The sequence below is a fragment of the Equus quagga genome, chromosome 14 (genome assembly GCF_021613505.1).
Source record: "Equus quagga isolate Etosha38 chromosome 14, UCLA_HA_Equagga_1.0, whole genome shotgun sequence".
NCBI lineage: Eukaryota > Metazoa > Chordata > Mammalia > Perissodactyla > Equidae > Equus > Equus quagga.
Window position 1 is genome coordinate 11,668,739 of NC_060280.1, and position 15,513 is coordinate 11,684,251.

At 39.5% G+C, this 15,513-nt stretch overlaps 1 protein-coding gene across 3 annotated transcripts in view; it reads left to right on the forward strand.

Annotated features, from left to right (window-relative positions):
* SPTY2D1 (SPT2 chromatin protein domain containing 1) overlaps window positions 1-15,360 on the forward strand; it is a 20,932-nt gene extending 5,572 nt beyond the window's left edge. For 2 of the 3 annotated variants that reach the window (XM_046685806.1, XM_046685804.1), the window contains exons 2-6: window positions 5,243-5,357; window positions 6,107-7,630; window positions 9,361-9,532; window positions 11,058-11,135; window positions 12,093-15,360. In XM_046685806.1, coding sequence (XP_046541762.1) covers window positions 6,184-7,630; window positions 9,361-9,532; window positions 11,058-11,135; window positions 12,093-12,186 — 1,791 coding nt within the window. In that variant the 5' untranslated portion in view covers window positions 5,243-5,357; window positions 6,107-6,183 and the 3' untranslated portion in view covers window positions 12,187-15,360. Of the gene's footprint in view, window positions 1-4,173; window positions 4,238-5,242; window positions 5,358-6,106; window positions 7,631-9,360; window positions 9,533-11,057; window positions 11,136-12,092 lie in introns of all 3 variants that reach the window. The other variant, XM_046685805.1, reaches the window with a different exon arrangement.
* The last annotated feature ends 153 nt before the right edge of the window (window positions 15,361-15,513 follow it).

The window sequence follows — 15,513 nt, forward strand, 5'->3', positions numbered from 1 at the left end:
TTTTAGAAATCGAGAGGTGATTATTAAAGTTAAGGATATATTCTTTGAATATTCTTTTTTTTTTTAAGAAGGGGAAGCTCACCCCTAATTTTTTTTTTTCAAGATTGGCACCTGAGCTAACAACTGTTGCCAATCTTTTTTTTTCATTCTGCTTTTTCTCCCCAATCCCCCCAGTATATAGTTGTATATTTTAGTTGTGGGTCCTTCTAGTTGTAGTACATGGGATGCCGCCTCAACACGGCCGGATGAGTGGTGCCATGTCCGCGCCCAGGATCCGAACCAGGCAAACCCTGGGCTGCCGAAGCAGAGTGCGCGAACTTAACCACTGGGCCACGGGACCGGCCCCTTCTTTGAATATTCTTAACTTCTAATTCTCACCAATCATAAATCTCTAATGTAAAACGCTCAGGAAATTTTATATTTTCTACAATTACAATAATATGTTATCTCCTGAGTGAAGAACGGCTTTTAAGAAGGGATTGACTCTTGAGTCCAGTATAACATATTTGGTGAACACATATTCCCAGACTGAAAGCTCCTTATTTTCTTAATCAGACCGTGACAGTATAGTTTCAATGCAAGGAACACATATGTTCAAAGTGTCTTAATGTTTTCTAGGTCTTTGGGCTTCAGAATTACAAATCTTGGCAAAATCTCTGATGCTGTATTTAAATGGCAGAAGCTTCACTATTGTGGATCATTCATTGGGGTCCCACAGAGTGACTGAATTGACTTGCAGTATAATAAAATGGATACACTTAGGATAAAAGAAACTCTTGTCCAGCTGCTTTTCATAAAGCTGAAACAATGAAGCAGCCTGGTGCCTTGAATCAGATTCAGATTTGATGGGTGCATCTTTATGTGCTGCTGCCAGAGCTAAATGTGACCATCTGATGCAGGAGAAAGTGCCAAATAATCCTTCTGCTTTATTATATAGAATATAATGTAATCCCAGCCTGAGGCTTTTTTTTTTTTTTTAAACATGGTTCTCTACTAGGGGTTGGGGAGTGTCTAGTAAAATACTCTGTTACAACAAATCTTTTGATGTGCGGGCTTGACTGCAACTCCTTTTTCAAAGGTCTAGCCTGCTCGCTGCTCGATGTTAGGAAGATCTATAGTGATACCTGAGAGAAATGAAAACACATATTCACACAAAAACTTGTACACAAATGTTCAGAGCAGGATTATTCATAATAGCCAAAAAGTAGAAACAATCCAAATATCCAGCAACTGATGACTAGATAAACAAAATGTGGTATATAGCCATACAATGAAATATTATTCAGCCATGAAAAGGATTGAAGTACTGATACACATTACAACACAAACCTTGAAAACATGATGCTAAGTGAAAGAGGCAAGACACAAAAGGCCACTGTATCAGTCAGGGTTCTCCAGAGAAACAAAACCAATAGCATTTCTTTTACGGAATTGGGTCACTTAATTGTGGGGGCTGGCAAATCTGAAATTTGTGGGGCAGGCCAGCAGTCTGGAAACTCAGCTGGGTTAATGCTGTAGTCTTGAGGTAGAATTATTTCTCCAAGAAACCTCTTTTTGCTCTTAGGCCTTCGCTTGATGATGCCTGCCCACATCGTAGAGGGTCATCTGCTTTACCTAAAGTTAGCTGATTGTAGATATTAACCACATCTGCACAACACCTGGATTGGTGTTTGATTAAATAACTGGATATTATAGCCTAGCCAAGTTGACACACAGAACTGGCCATCACAGCCACATATTGTATGATTCAGTTTTTTTCTTTCAAAGTTTTTATTTGAGCCAAAATAATACACTTCAAGTTATTAGAAAAGTCAATACTGACAATAGAATAAAATTATATTACCACTATTTAAATTTACTTACATAATTATAAGTAAATTTACTTACATAAATTGTCATTTTTAGAGTTCTAGGTATATTCTATTTTAACTCTAAAATAATTAAAATGATACCTTTTCTGAAACATTTAATAGTCATAGAAACTAATTTCTTAATTTTATTTGAGCCACAGAAATAGTTATAATTTCTCAGTTCAAGGATGTTAGGAACCAACTTACAGAACATTCAGCAAAAGATAGTCTCTTGGCCTTTGAAGGTGTCTTATTTCCAGACTTAATATTAGAGTCAAGTAAAAATTAAAAGTGAGGGTTTTCAAAATGGAGAAATCTTATGTATTTTGCATAATCACTTAACTGTATAGTTATTTAGCTATAGTCTATAGATTTTACCTTATTTTTTTTTGCCCCAGATTTCTAGGTTTTGACCTAAACTTTGTCTAAGAGAATATTTTAGTATTCTCCTGATAGCTGCTTTTGAGTGCATTTTCAAGCTACAGAGGATGTAAGAAACCATTAATTATGACTCAGCTCATTCAGTAAATAAGATTAAGCTTCATCAAGTAGGACCTTGCTCTACTTAAAATATTTCCTAGCAGACCCATGAAATAAGGCATTTTATAGATTTATTGAATTGCTTCTGCATCATAGGGACAGGACAAAAGGACTGCAAAATTGTTGGGGTAAATGTGAGGCCAGCTTAATAAGTATCCTTAAGGATTAGAAGTGTTAAAAAAAAAAAAAAAAAAAAGCTGAATTTGATGGGGCTGGCCCTATGGCCGAGTGGTTAAGTTCACGCACTCGCTGCAGGTGGCCCAGTGTTTCATTGGTTCGAATCCTGGGTGCGGACACGGCACTGCTCATCAAACCACGCTGAGGCAGCGTCCCACATGCCACAACTAGAAGGACCTATAACGAAGAATATACAACTATGTCTTGGGGGGTTTTGGGGAGAAAAAAGGAAAAAAATAAAATCTTTAAAAAAAAGCTGAATTTGAAATTGGCATGCAAATTGATGGAAATAGGCGTATACTTTGAAAAAAGCTAAAAGTAATCTTTACAGTTCTCTTCTGAGTGAATCTCAGAATCCCATCCCTTGTTTCTTCCTCGTGTTCTGCCTTTCCTGTGTTTATGTTCCTTAGTTGCTGTTTCCTAAAATGCGGTACATATACCTCTGGCTCTACCAAGAGTTTAGGTGATACACAAATATTTTTATTCTAATAGTTATATATTTTTAAAAAAGTTATATATTTTGATATGATTTGGAAAAATATAACTAGCCTTTCAAGCCAGTCATTTCATTGATATCATTCCTTGAGGTAAAGCTGTAATAAGTCATGGTGTGAGGTCTATGTATTTTCTTAAAATTAGTAAATAATAATACCGGTGATTTACTAAAAGGGCAAAAATCATGAAGTAGGTATGTGAAAGACTGAAGCTTAGTAAACACTCTGTTAAACTGTGCCCCATTGACACTGTTGTTTTCCCTTTGGGTGTCCATATTCAGTTGACAGTAGTTTTTCTACTAGTCACATCCCATTACCTATGGCTTGAAATCCCAGGTTAGGAAGAAAGATGTCTGTCCTGAAATCAAGTTAAGAAGTGCTCATTGCTGTAATATCTAGTTAACAAACCAATTCTATTTTAAATAATTAACACTAATGTGTATATTGGCATTTTTCTGGGGGAAATCCTGTATAAGCTTTGATTTGGCAGGTGGATCTATGGGCTATATAGTTGGCAGGAAAATCCTAAATCTTGGCAACAAAAAAAATCCACGCCTCCTCCTCTTAGAAGTGTGCGTGATGGGGTGGAGGGAGTGTGTGCCTCTGCTAAGGAGTCTGTATATGTCCTTTGCAACTTGAATCATATTCTTGGTGGCTATTCCTTTATGAGAATCTGGGCTTCTTGTGGATAAGGCCTTTGTCTGAGGCTCTTGTAAACCAGGGCAATTTTATACATCTGGTTAGGTAAGCAAGTCTCTCTCCTCACTCTCCCTTTCCCTCTCCTTTTCTCCTTTAAATGTTGGGCCCCAATCCACTATGGAAATTGTCTACAACTAAATTTACAGAGATGTGGACTTATTAAAGGTTCTCATTGTGACCCAGCCAGGGTGACTGGGCAGGGAGCCTGGATGCTCTGTCTTGGGATTTCTCTGTCTGGGATGTGTCAGGTCTCAGCATTGCTGTCACGCAGGATTCGCAGGTTGGATTAGGGCCTGCTTCCTTGGCCAGCTGCCTCACTGGTAGCCTAACTTAGCTGAAACGTCCAGCCTGTTTCAAGATGCCGTGTATTTGGCAACCTCAGAGTAAGCATGGATCCTTTGGCTTTCCTCCAGGAATTTCGTGCACATTTTGGGAGTCATTTCTTTGCTTCCTGAATAGCTCAATTTGTTCTCAGAAGTGAGTATTTCTTTTTTAACTAGTACAGCAACAGGTTCAGTGGATAAGAATGTCATCCACCTAACAAGATGAAAGAGGGAGAGCACTTTAAAAACCCTATTTCCTAGCCCATAATTTAATGTGGGATGGTCCTAGAGATGAATCATCCTGGTCTGAGTTATTAGCTCTGTTATCATACTTCCATAAAAATAGATACTTACAAAATGGAAATATTTTTCCTTTCATAGTTCAAATTAACAGTATTCTAGTTTTAGTCATTTCCCAATTCAGTTACACAAAAAAGTGAAACCCAGAGAAATACCATCTGTGCCAGAATAATGTTAGCACTCTTTGGGTGATATGGAAACCTGTCTAAAAGAGTTTGTGTGGCAAATTACTATTTAATAAACATAAGAGCTACAGCTCAAGGTTACAGAGAATTCGTCTCTTCTTGCTGCTTAGATTTCTTTGAAATACTTTTTAACTCTGATTTGCCACCAGCCTTTGCTTACCGTCAAAGTAAAATCTCAGTGTTTTGTGTTGTAAGCAAAATAACCTATGAAGCTATGAGTCCCTACTAGAAGATCATCTAGAGTAGGGTAATCAGAGAAATCACTGGTCAGTAGTAGTTTTTTCTGCTTGCTTGAAAATTTTGAAGAAGGCTAATTTTTTAAATCAGAATTTTAAAACACTCGATCTGTTCTAAGTGGTGATTTTTTTAGTCCCCCTATCCAGGTACCTTTTTGGGAAAATAGTCTGCAAATAGTATTTCTCTAAATTGTTGATTTATGCATTATTTGGGATGTTACAAAGCAACTCTCCACCTAAAAAGAGTCCTTCATAATCATATTTAGCCTGAAATTTTATGGCTAAGCTTTAATGTGGGTTGTATGATCTTGCAATTATTCAGAATAGGTTTTCAGTCAGCATTTAAATCTCTCTATTGCTTGGCACAGTGCCTTACACCTAATAGACGATGTATTTTTAAAGTTGAATTGCTTATAAGTTTTATGTTTTTATTTTTAGAAAAGATATAGTTTGGCCGTGGGGCCTCCCAAAAAAGACCCAAAAGTTAAGGGTGTCCAGTCAGCAGCCGTACAGGCTTTTCTCAGAAGAAAACAAGAGGAGGTCAGACGAAAAGGTATGTATCCGTAGCCTTGTTCTCAATTTTAAAGTCTGCCACCTTCACAACTAGCTCATACTTAACCAGTGGATGTTTGTAATAACATAACAGGCTAATGGATTTGTTGTATATGTGTCTTAGTCAACTGTATTTATACCATTTACATATTCTTATGGTGATCATTTGCATGGATATTATCTTTTATTCTTTCTTAAAAGCTTTTTCGGGATAGTGGCCATGTCTTCTAATTGGCCATGGCACGTCCCCAATGAGAACTCCATTCTGAATCTGCTTCTACCTATTTTGTATTTTAATTGTCTAAAAATTATTTTTAAGAGTGCTATCTAAAAGGTTAAAATAGGGACAATTTTGAAAAACCAGTAAACTCAAGAAGTAGTTTTACTTCATGCAGATGTTAAGGAAACTGATTCAATAAGTTTAAGTATTCACTGATTCATAATAACAGTTGCTAAGTGGGTACTAATGGTCCCTTCAACTTGGTATATTTATTTGGTATGAACTATTTTCTATATTTAAAGCTAAAAGCCAAGTCTCTCACTTGCTTAGTCATATAGAAAAACCCATATGTGGCCCACTCATTATGTAAAGATGACTCAATTGATACTTGCTCGAATGACTTCCTCATTTGATTCCTAGATGTCTTTAAACTGTAACTTGAATGTTGCTCGTGTTTGGGCCATGTGCTAACTTCAGATGAACATACTGTTGAGACCTGAAATAATATGTTCCTGTTTGCTCCCTTTTAGCCTTAGAAGAAAAAAAGAGAAAAGAAGAACTAGTGAAAAAGCGAATTGAGCTAAAACATGACAAGAAAGCAAGAGCTATGGCCAAGAGGACAAAGGATAATTTCCATGGCTACAATGGAATTCCTGTTGAGGAAAAGTCAAAGAAGAGGCAGGTGGTGGAAAGCCACACTAGCCAGGGAACAGACCAAGAGTACGAGATGGAAGAAGAGGATGAATACTTAGAATATAATCAAGCAGAGTCAGAGTATGAGGAAGAGCAAGAACCTCCCAAAGTTGAAAGCAAACCAAAGGTCCCCGTTAAAAGTGCCCCACCACTCATGAACTTCACTGATCTGCTGAGGCTGGCTGAGAAAAAGCAGCATGAACCAGTGGAGATTAAGGTAGTGAAGAAAACAGAAGAACGGCCTATGACTGCAGAGGAACTTAGGGAGCGAGAATTTCTTGAACGAAAGCATAGGAAAAAGAGGCCTGAGACAGATGCGAGACTACCTCCAATCAAAAAGGCACCCTCTCAGAAAGACAGTGTGGGCACAAAACTTAGCAAGGTTTCTGGGGACAAGCATCCTTCTTCCAAGGGTACTCCCCTTCCTCATGCTGAGAAGAAATCCAGACCCAGCATAGGGAATGACAAACACTTAGGTTTGTCTTCATCCAAATCCATGCCAGGAGAGAGGACCAAAGCAGGATCTGGCAAATGCTCCCAACCCTCGCTTCGTGAGGGCCATGACAGACCTGTCTTCAATGGGGCTGGAAAGACCCACTCAAGCACCTCTTCACCACATGTCCCAAAGACTCCTGCTAAAGGGACTCAGAAATCTGCTACTGAGCACAAAGCCAAAAAATCTCCTCCCTATCCTAGCCATTCCAGGCCTGGGCCCACGGTCACCCCACACAATAAGGCTAAGAGTCCAGGTGTCAGGCAGCCAGGCAGCAGCTCCAGCTCAGCCCCTGGGCGGCCCAGTGCAGGAACTGCCCGGCCCACACTTAGTTCTGGCCCCCTGCCCAGGCGCCAGAATGGCAGCTCCAGCTTAGGACCTGAGCGATCAGTCAGTGGGACCAAGAAGCCAGCCAGTGACTTGCATCCCTCTGGACGGATAGTCAGTGGTACACGTGGCCCTGGACGACCTGTAAGCAGCTCAAGTGGTCCTGGGCGACCCATGAGTGGCTCGGGTGGTTCTGGGAGACCTGTGGGCAGCTCTGGTGGCCCTGGGCGGCCTGTGAGCAGTCCACGTGACCTTCAACGACCAATGAGCGGCTCAGGCCCCCTTGGGCGGTCAGTGAGTGGCCCTGGGCGATCAGTAAGTGGCTCGGTTCCAGCTGGACGGACTTTCAGTAGTTCAGGGCCTGGAAGACCAGTGAGCAGCTTGGGACCTGGGCGAACAGTTAGTAGCTCAGGTCCCCCCCTGAAGCCCAAGTGCACTGTTGTCTCAGAAACAATTTCTTCCAAGAATATCATTAGCCGGTCCAGCAATGGACAGATGAATGGAATGAAGCCTTCCTTAGCTGGCTACAGATCTGCCCAAGGTAAAATTGCCTGTCACCCTAAGAGTATGTATTTGTCACCAGGAAATTGGAAAGAATACTTTGTTTCCCACAACCAGAGACTCTGTGAACTCGTCTCTGTGCTAATGTCCTCTTGTGTTGACAGAATCCTGATGTTTTGTCTTTCCTGTGCCTGAGAGTTCCTTTAGTGATCATAGCTTGGGAAAGGCTTTAGAAAGAGACTTATCTCGGGCCCTCCGTGTTCACCTCTGTAGTGCCTTCCAGTACAATAAACCTAGCTATGCGATTTGTAAGACAGGGTGAGTGTGTATGCTCTGTATGGTTCATTGAATGAATTCACCTTTACCTTTTCAGGACTAGAGAGACGTGTCTTCAGGGATTGGAGTGTATTTCTCAGCTTCAAGCCTTTTCGTGCATTATTTATTCGTCAAATATTTCAGTACTCACGATGTGCCAGGAACTGTTTTAGCCTGCCCTTGTGATTCTCCTCCTTATAGTGGGCAACATCAAGGTCCTAGCTACTAGTCCTTTAGGAAGCTACTGTCCCAAAGTATGGGATCATTGGTGGTACCTACTAGCTGCTAGGTCATAGTTTTTCATGGTAATAAGCATTTGTTAAAGCATTTGTTAGGCACCATGGAGAATATAAAAAGAAACGAAAGACAGGATTCCATTTTTGATTGACACAACTGGGGACAGAGGATGCTACTGGCATCCAGTAGACAGAGCCCAGAGATGCTGCTATTACTCTACATTGTCAAGACAGCCTCCTCACGCAAAGACTTATCTGCCCAAAGTGTTAGTAGTGCTGAAGTTGAGAAACTCGGAGCTAAGGAGACAAGCCACACAGAATAACAAAAGGAGTGTCTGTAATCAAGGACTAGAAAGCAGTTGTTCCCAGATGCTGGCCTATTGATCAATGCCTGTCTTTTGCAGATTTTTTAATCAGTCTTGGCAAAATGACAAAAGTAAGGATAATGTAATGAGTTTTTCTTAAAGTCAGACTTACTCAGTTTAAACAGTTATCCATGATTCTGAGACTCTTTCATACTTTGTTGGGCTTTTAAAAATTTAATGAAATTATGGTGATACTAAATGGTTGGTTACCACCTTTGGTGTCTTTTCTTGGCAAAAATAAAAGTTAGTGATCCTATAGCTATTAATGATTTTTTAAAGAAATTTTATCAGTCTTCTTTTTTTTTTTTAAGGTATGCTTTTTTTGGTGAGGAAGATTGGCCCTAAACTAACATCCATTGCCAATCTTCCTCTTTTTTTTTTTTCCTCCCCAAATCCCCAGTACGTAGTTGTATATCCTAGTTATAGGTCATTCTAGCTTTTCTATGTAGGACACCGCCACAGCATGGCTTGATGAGTGGTGTGTAGGTCTGTGCCCAGCATCTGAACTGGCAAACCCCGGGCCACTGAAGCAGAGCATGCAAACTTAACCACTCAGCCATGGGGCCGGCCCCTTATGAGTCTTTTAAATCCAGGAGAATGGGAACTACTAAGCTAGAAAATTTAGCAGACACTTCCAGTAAGCCTTGCGATAAAGAGGAATTCTGTTCTTTGTGGATAATGTGAAGCAGGAGGGATGATGTAGTAGTGACTGCATGCTCTGGGCCAGCTGGCCAGCTCTGGTTTTGGAGGTCACCATCTCAATGAGTTCTCCAAATCCCAGCTTACATAGAACTTGGCTGGGAATATTTTCAATTTTAATGCCTGTTTATAAATAATGGTGTTTCTATTCTTAGGTCCTCAAAGGCCTCCCTTCCCTAGTGGTTACAAAAGGCAGCGAGAATATGAAGAGGAGGAAGATGATGATGAATATGACTCTGAAATGGAAGATTTTATTGAAGATGAAGGAGAACCTCAGGAAGAAATATCCAAGCACATTAGAGAAATCTTTGGCTATGACCGAAAAAAGTAAGGCTGAAGAAGATTTGGATATATACACTTTTTATTTTTTATTTAATTCATTCATTTTTTGAGGAAGATTAGCTCTGAGCTAACATCTGCCGCCAATCCTCCTCTTTTTGCTGAGGAAGACTGGCCCTGAGCTAACATCCATGCCCATCTTCCTCTACTTTATAGGTGGGACGCCGGCCACAGCATGGCTTGCCAAGCTGTGCCATGTCTGCACGGGGGGGATCTGAACTGGGGAACTCTGGGCCGCCGAAGTGGAACGTGCGAACTTAACCCTGCGCCACCAGGCCGGCCCCTACACATTTTATTTTGAATAATTGATGCTCTGGGGAAAAATAAACATTAATAGTAGAGGCATCAAATACAATTCCTAACTAGGAATCTTTGGATGATTGTTTAGATTTACTCTTTTGGCACTTAATTAATTCAGAATTATTTGTGTAGTTACTTGCATGAGGGCCCAAAAATGTCCCTTTTTCATCTGTTGTCCTTATATATATTTAGTGAGAGTGAAGCAGCTTGGTGTAGTAGAAATAGATTGGCTGTGAAATCAGAAAGACATCCACAGAGCTATGTTGAAAGCTGGTCTGATCTGACAGCTGCTTTTCTTTGGTATAAAAAGCTTGGCTACTCACAAGTGTGGTCCCTGGGCAGCAGTATGGGATGACGTTACCTGGGAGCTTGTTAGAGATGCAGGCTCCTGGGCCTCACCTCAGATCTACTGGATCCAAATCGGCTTTATAAGGTTCCCAGGCAATTCATAGGCACATTAAAATTTGAGAAGCACTGGTATAGAGGAGAGATCAGAGTCTGAATGGAAGTCCCACCACTTACTAACTGGGTAACCGTGAGTAAATTATTTTTAGATTGGCATTTGCAAGGATTGCATGAGGTAGTATATATGTGAAACAGAAGGGTCTTAGCACGGTGCCTGACGGTCAACATGGCTACCGCCTTCGAGCCATGGCTATGAGAAGTTAGAAGGCAATCTGAAGAAAAGGCCTTTTTTTAAAAGACATTAAGTAGAAGAAAAAAAACTGGATTAAAAATTAGATCTAAAAATCTAATCTTAGTGTCATTAGCTAGCGATATGTTCTTGGTCAAGCCATTGACTTGTCTGCTTCAGTCTCCTCTGTTCTAAAATCCTTCCCTACCTCATGATGGTCATGAAGCTCAAATGAGATTAATATATACAAAGTATTTTTCATGTATCTTATGCTTTCAGGATTTTGGTATAAACTCGTATAATTTGCAGTGAGTCAGCTGAGTAAGCACTGTTGGATTGGAACATTCATCTTCACTGGTACCTTCTGGGAGTAATAAGGGCTCATTTATTTTGTCTTTACTTCAGAAACCCACCTCTATCCATCTCTGCCCTCTTCACTCCCTGCCAAGCAAAGAGGAGTAATCCTAAGTGTATGTTTGATTTAGGTATAAAGATGTTGATTTTAAAAACAGGAGGATGCAGTTCCTTTAGAAAATGGAATTTTTGTTCTTTTTAACAACTTTGATTTCCTCTTATCAGATACAAAGATGAAAGTGATTATGCCTTACGTTACATGGAGAGTAGCTGGAAAGAGCAGCAGAAGGAAGAAGCAAAGAGGTAAGTGCAGAGCCTCGCACGTTCGTGCGGACGCGGCCTGAGAGTCCTTTCTATTTGCTGCTTCCGTTGCACCACTGGGAGCAGGGCTTCAGGCCATGCAGTTCTGAATTCCAGCCGTGATGACTTGCTGGGGGGCTTTAGATAAATTCCTTAGCCTTCCTAAATCAGTTTTCTTATCTGTAAAATGAGAATATACTGTTTCTACTCACTGGGTACTGCGAGGATTCAGACGGTGCGCACACGTTGCCTGGCGCAGGGCCTCCCCCGTGCAGGCACACAGTAAATGTGCAGCGTGCGCTTGTTTTCCCTTTCCCCATCCTTAATTCCCTTCACACATCAGACACGTCTCGTCCTGCTAACCTGTCCACTGCTGGCCACAGAGACCTGATTTGTGATGTGAAATTCCCTCGGACTCCTGTTTGGCTACCTGATAGCAAATTAATGATGGTTTTTCGGGTAGGGGTAACAAGTGATTACTTGGTTTATAATAGTAATTTGGGGAAATAATTCACCTCAGTCTCAAGCCAGAACATTAAAACCTCTTTCTCCCTCTGGTCTTCCCTCCTGTAATGAGTTAAAATATCAAACTGAAGTGTTGAGAAGGGACAAAAATAGAATGTTACTTTATTTTTTGAATAAATGTTTCTTGTTCTTTATTTTTAAGCACTGTCGAGACAAACAATTTATATTTTATTACTTTAATGGGAATATTGGTGTTTTGTGTTGAGGTTGTATGTGAGGTCTTTTTTCCACTATAATTTTAGTCAGTGGCAGTAGCTTCTGGTAAAAATATTCCTGTTAGTCTGTTTTCAATGGTAAAGCCTTAAGGCATTTTGAGGGCATCAGCACTCTTTGTGAGCTCCCAGTAGAAATTTCATTGTTGCTTTTTAAAGAAGGTGGTAATTTCACTTATACTGACAAACACCCTCTCCCCCCGCCTTTTTTTTTTTTTAACAGTTTAAGACTAGGTATGCAAGAAGACTTGGAGGAAATGAGACGTGAAGAAGAAGAAATGAGACGTCGTAAGGCCAAGAAGCTGAAGAGGCATTAGCTGCTGCTTTTATTTATTTTTGTGAAATTCTGGAGACACTCTGCTGCAAGGACTTGCTGCCTTCAGACTGAAGAAGCCCCCTTAGCATTTTAGATTTATACTTGGGTACTCAAGGAGAAGGAATGTATACTGTCATTTGCAGGCTGTCATTTGAGCATAAAGTATTTTCGGATACTTTCCAGGGTGAAATCTGTAATGCAGATGATATAATGCCCAGTGAGTGCTCTTATCAAGTTAACTGTCCACAGGTGCCAGCCTTGATCCTGATGAGCTATGCACTCTAATGTGGGGCCGCTCACCAGTCAGCCGATCTTATATTATTCCTTTGCTACTTTAAAAAGGAAAAAAAAAGGATTGCCTCTTGACTTACATAATTCTGCTGATGTGTGAGTAGGGCTCTGCCCGGCTCCCAATCAAACTTTCTTTGTCTTTTTATGAGGAACCTGGCCCTTCCATGAATGTTGCCAGCAATAAAGTGACCTGTCCTAATCTATGTTTGGATTGAGAACTTGAAAATGTGGACTTTATAATTATCATATGGATGTCATCTCTGTGACTTTGAAGTAAAAAGTAGAATAAATTATATTGTATTCTGCATTTTTCATGGATTGGATGCTGAGCATTCTTATTCACTAATTTAGGTGATTAGGCAATTAACAAAAATCTTTCCAAGTTAAAATACATGTCATTTAGTATAAGAATATTCTTTTCCAAGTTTTCCTTTTAGATTTACTGTTATGTTGGCTTTAATGTAAAATAGACAAGGTCACTGTGCTGATTTTTATCTAAAAATTCATTTTTATATTGAAGAAAAAATATTTTATTCAAACATTAGACTTGGAAGAGGAATACTTTAAAACATGAGGAGGTAACATGTGAGGCTCCCTCTTCTCCATGCCCCTCCCCCAGGAAAAGATATTTTGGAATCCAAGGTGCCCTTGTACCTCTTGATGTTAACGGCTGCATTTTTATCTTCAATTCCTTAGCAATTAATGGCAAAAACCAAAAACTAAATTCACGTGTCTCAAGAGCACCACCTTCTCTCTTTGCCCATGTTGCACTTTTATTTCAAACTATGCACTGTGAAGAGATGTTTTCCCAGGTAGAAAACGATGTTCCCTACTACTGGTGTTCTACTGGGCTGTGGAACTTTCTTCATTTTCACCTTCAAGTCATATCTATAGACTTGATAGCTCTTAAGCCTCAAGTCCAGGCAATTCCAATCAGGCTGAACTGTGTTCTGGCTGGAGAGAAACCAAGTCTCAAGGAAAATCAACAGAAAATGAGATATGATGATGCCAGAGAGCATTTGTCTTTGATTCTAAATGTGGAGGGATCGGGACAGTGGGACATAAGCTTGTAATGAGCATTGGCTATCTGAAGCCATTGGACAGGGGGGATTAGGAAGTTGGAGAGGTTGTCCTACAGAGAATCCTTACTCTTCAACAGGTCCAAAAGTTGTTTTGTGTATTCCTTTTTATCCATAAAGCTTCCTTTATTCTTCAGGTTTGGGTATTACAGGTTACCAATGTTCACCTCCCTTAATGGGACAACCATATGACCCAGTCCCTTAAGACTCGGACTGATTTTGAATTGAATTTCAAACTTTGAAAGTGCAAGGATTTAATTTTGAAGTTGAATCCTATGAAATGTGTCTTCATCACTAGGAATAACACCCTTCCTAATGCTCCACATAGAACTGTTACTGGTGGCAGAAAACGCTATTGACTGCCTCTCACCCAGCTCAAATACCCTCAGTGAAACTAACGGGAGTGTGATGTTCCATGTAGTAAAACAGGTTTGGAATGTTATTTCCTTTGCTGTCACTTATTTTTTTTTTTTTTTCAAAAGTTGTTTTCTTGGATATATTTCTTTCAATATTCAGACTCTTTGAAGTCTGTAATTACAATCAAGTGCTTGTCATGGCTGAAAGAGTTCTGGTGGCTTAAAGTTTACTAGCACTTTACTCTGATGTTGTGCAGTTATTTGTACAGAAAGGCACCAGTGTGCTAGATACAAGTTTCAGAGCTTGGTAGAAGAGTCCCTATTTGTCCGTCACTTCTGAGTGCATTTCTTGTAAAGTACAAGTGTTTATTTTAGTATTCTTCATCAGCATTATAGAAGGGCACTTCTGTAGCTCATTAAAAACAAAAGTTCTGAGTAAGTCTGTTAATCTTGGCCTTGTTTCCAAATCGTGTCTTCCATTTTGTTCTGCAATTCCTGACCACTCTTACAAGAAGCTCACAAATCTTTGAAGAAACTGGAATAGGCTGTTATTTTGCCAAGGTTTACAAATTGCTTGATTTTTAATGTATCCTCTACTGTTTGATTTTCAGATTTTATTAATTCAATATTTAATAAGATGTGCCTTTTATTGGGTAATGTTAATTCACGAATGTAGTGATGTTATTTCACGATTGTAATAATGTTACATGATCAATGGGTGTGGCATTCTCCAACAGGTGATGTGAAAGGAAAGTAGTTTTCATAAAACTCATACGGCTCTGATTGCACAGTCCTGCTTGCTTTTGATGTTTCTATGTCAAAGCAAAGGGCACTTTCTTTCAAGGCTACTTTCAGAACTTTATATTTTCTCTAAACTATAAATGCAATTATGTCCATTTGGAGGCCAGGGTACCACATGTCACAGGCAGCCTTACATGTGTGCCATGAGAAGTTTCAAAGACTGTTAACAAAAAAGAAAGTCTGTGGGAACTCAAAATTTCATTTTTTTAATGTAATCCCCAAGATTTTCTCCAAGAAATAAATTACTGTTTTGTATTTTGTAACTTAAAAGCAGCTATAAGTACATTTCTGAGATATAGCAGGAGACCAAAACATGTTTGGAAAGAGAATAAATATATGAAGAGAGACTGGTTGGTTTATTTTCAATGTGCTGAATATATTAGACTACTATTTATTTTGTGAGTGGATGTGATGAAATAAATATTCAGGTGTTTAGTGTATGATTAAGAGTGGGATATAGATTTCTTTGGAGTTATTAAATCCATCATGTCTTTTACATAATGGACAAATCAAGTTTAAAAAAATTTCCATAGTTTAGCTTGTTTTCTGGTGCTGTTTGACCTGCAAGAGAATCTACTTTTGCATACACAGGTGAAAGTTTTGCAATTTATGTATAAAAGAAATTGTAGGCATTAAAAATATTTTATTGATATTTTCACTGGTTTGCATTTATTTACCAAAACTCAGATATTCCTTGCTTCATCATCCTGAACATTTTTCCAGCTAGAAACCCCAGGAGACTCAGCAGACTTTGGAGACGGGCTTTGCCTCCTTACACAAACCCCTCTGTTCGTTCTCCTT